The sequence below is a fragment of the Gregarina niphandrodes genome, assembly GCF_000223845.1.
Source record: "Gregarina niphandrodes unplaced genomic scaffold scaffold00089, whole genome shotgun sequence".
NCBI lineage: Eukaryota > Apicomplexa > Conoidasida > Eugregarinorida > Gregarinidae > Gregarina > Gregarina niphandrodes.
Window position 1 is genome coordinate 3,675 of NW_011645854.1, and position 1,812 is coordinate 5,486.

At 55.3% G+C, this 1,812-nt stretch overlaps 1 protein-coding gene across 1 annotated transcript; it reads right to left on the reverse strand.

Annotated features, from left to right (window-relative positions):
* Window positions 1-155: 155 nt before the first annotated feature.
* Window positions 156-694, reverse strand: GNI_193660 (hypothetical protein; the record flags this gene model as incomplete). The annotated part of the gene is made up of 1 exon (XM_011135387.1): window positions 156-694. A coding segment is annotated over one exon (539 nt), but the record flags the coding sequence as incomplete, so codon positions are not given.
* Between the last annotated feature and the right edge of the window lie 1,118 nt (window positions 695-1,812).

The following is a 1,812-nucleotide window of genomic DNA, read 5'->3' on the forward strand; positions in this document are numbered from 1 at the left end:
TCAGGTAGTCTGTCCTGGTTCTAGCTCCACGGACATTCAGCATCGCTTTGCCGTCTCCGACCTCCACGAACGCCTTCAGTCCTGAGTCCTCGTCTGTGAGGTAGTGCCTCGGGCACATCCTTGCCCAGTGCCCTTTCCGGCCGCACTTAGCGCACCTGTCATTGCCGTGGGAGCAGTCTTTCTTGCGGTGGCTCCTCATGCCACAGCTACCACACTTGTTGAAGCGCGCCCCGTCATCCGACGTATCCGAGTCAGATTCTTGTTCTCTCGAGTCAGATTCTTGTTCTCTCGTGGGCCACTTCATCGCAGCGAAGACCGGTCTCGCTCTCTCCGAGAGCGGCGCGAGCTTATGGAGGACCTCTATCATCGTTACATCGCCCTTCCTGCACTCGAAGTGGAACTCTTTCGCCCACCTGTTGTCTGCCGCCGCGCTCAGGATGGACTGTTGCAGCAGCATCCCCGGAATCGTGATCCTTGTGCCGTAACGGACCTGCAGCCTCGTCAGGCGGTGCAGCCGTGTCGGCAGCAAATCGTGGAGGGTTGGCACCTCTTCCGGCGTCGGGTAGACGCAGGACCTGAAGCACCGGCTCAGCAGAGTGCTGTCCGGGTACAGGGACCTTGCTACGTCCGACAAAAACCTTTCTACTGGCAACTCGCTACACCCATTCAAACGCGCCCTGACGGTGGCTGACATCCAAGCCTACAGTCTAGCTACCAGCGTTTCGTCGTGGATATAATGGCACTGCTCGCCGACAGCCGTCGCCACGTCATCCGCCCACTGCTAAAATTCCTCTTCTGTGACGGCGGTGAATGGTGGGAGGCGGCACTTCGCTAGCTTATCCTCCCAGGCCTGCTGCTCGAGTTAAGCTCGCGTACCGACTCTGGGAAGCGCCCTATATACGCATAGCCCACATCAGCGGCAACCAATCCAGCAGCTGTCGCCATTGTTGTGTCGAACTGGTCCGCTGCTGACGTGGTGCTGCCTGCGGCATACGAGGAGCCCTCGGTGTCGATTCTGCTAACTTGCATCGCTAGGTTGCTGACTCCCTCTGTATTTTAATATGGTGAGGTATTAAATAAGAAGTGTCCCCGAGTCACTTAATGCTTGATTGGTGATTTCTGAGGCAGAGAGCCGAGCGGCGATTTGGGTGACTCACGGCGCGCGCACAAAAGTGTGTGTACAAAACACGCGCACACATATTTTTCTGCGAGATGAATTCCACTTCTGACCTTTTTGAGTCAAGTGCAAGGGAAGCTGTTCTCAGGGAGAACAACAACTCACCGAGACGATGCTCTCGCCGAAGAGACTCAAACACAGAAAAACTTATCAACTGGTGGACGACGCCTGGGAAACGACGCAGAACTCCCGTTTGAAAGCCAGGGAACCGAACGGACCTGTCGTTCGACGCACTGGGGCTGGAACCTCTTTGGGACGCACTGGACTTCGAATTTGGGACGAGTACAAATCCGTTGCCTGATGGCAGGAGTCAATCACTGCGGCCCTGCTAAATTCAGACGATCCCATGGATCTGTTGGATTGGGGGATACGTATTTTCGAACAGCTTAGTGGCAGACAAATAACGTTTGCCATGTTCCGCGATTGGTTGGGGCCGAGATTGCCGGACACTACTCGGAGTTTGCTGAATACATGCAGGAACAGAGGTAGCCTGCAAACGACCTTGGTGGAACTGCTCCGAGCTAGTGGCAGGCTCATGGAGATCCGGAATTCGGTCCTGACAACAATATTCCAAGAGAGACAGGCGCGGACATGGGCTGAATTCAGGAGCATGCTAAAGAGAACCTTTTTAAGGT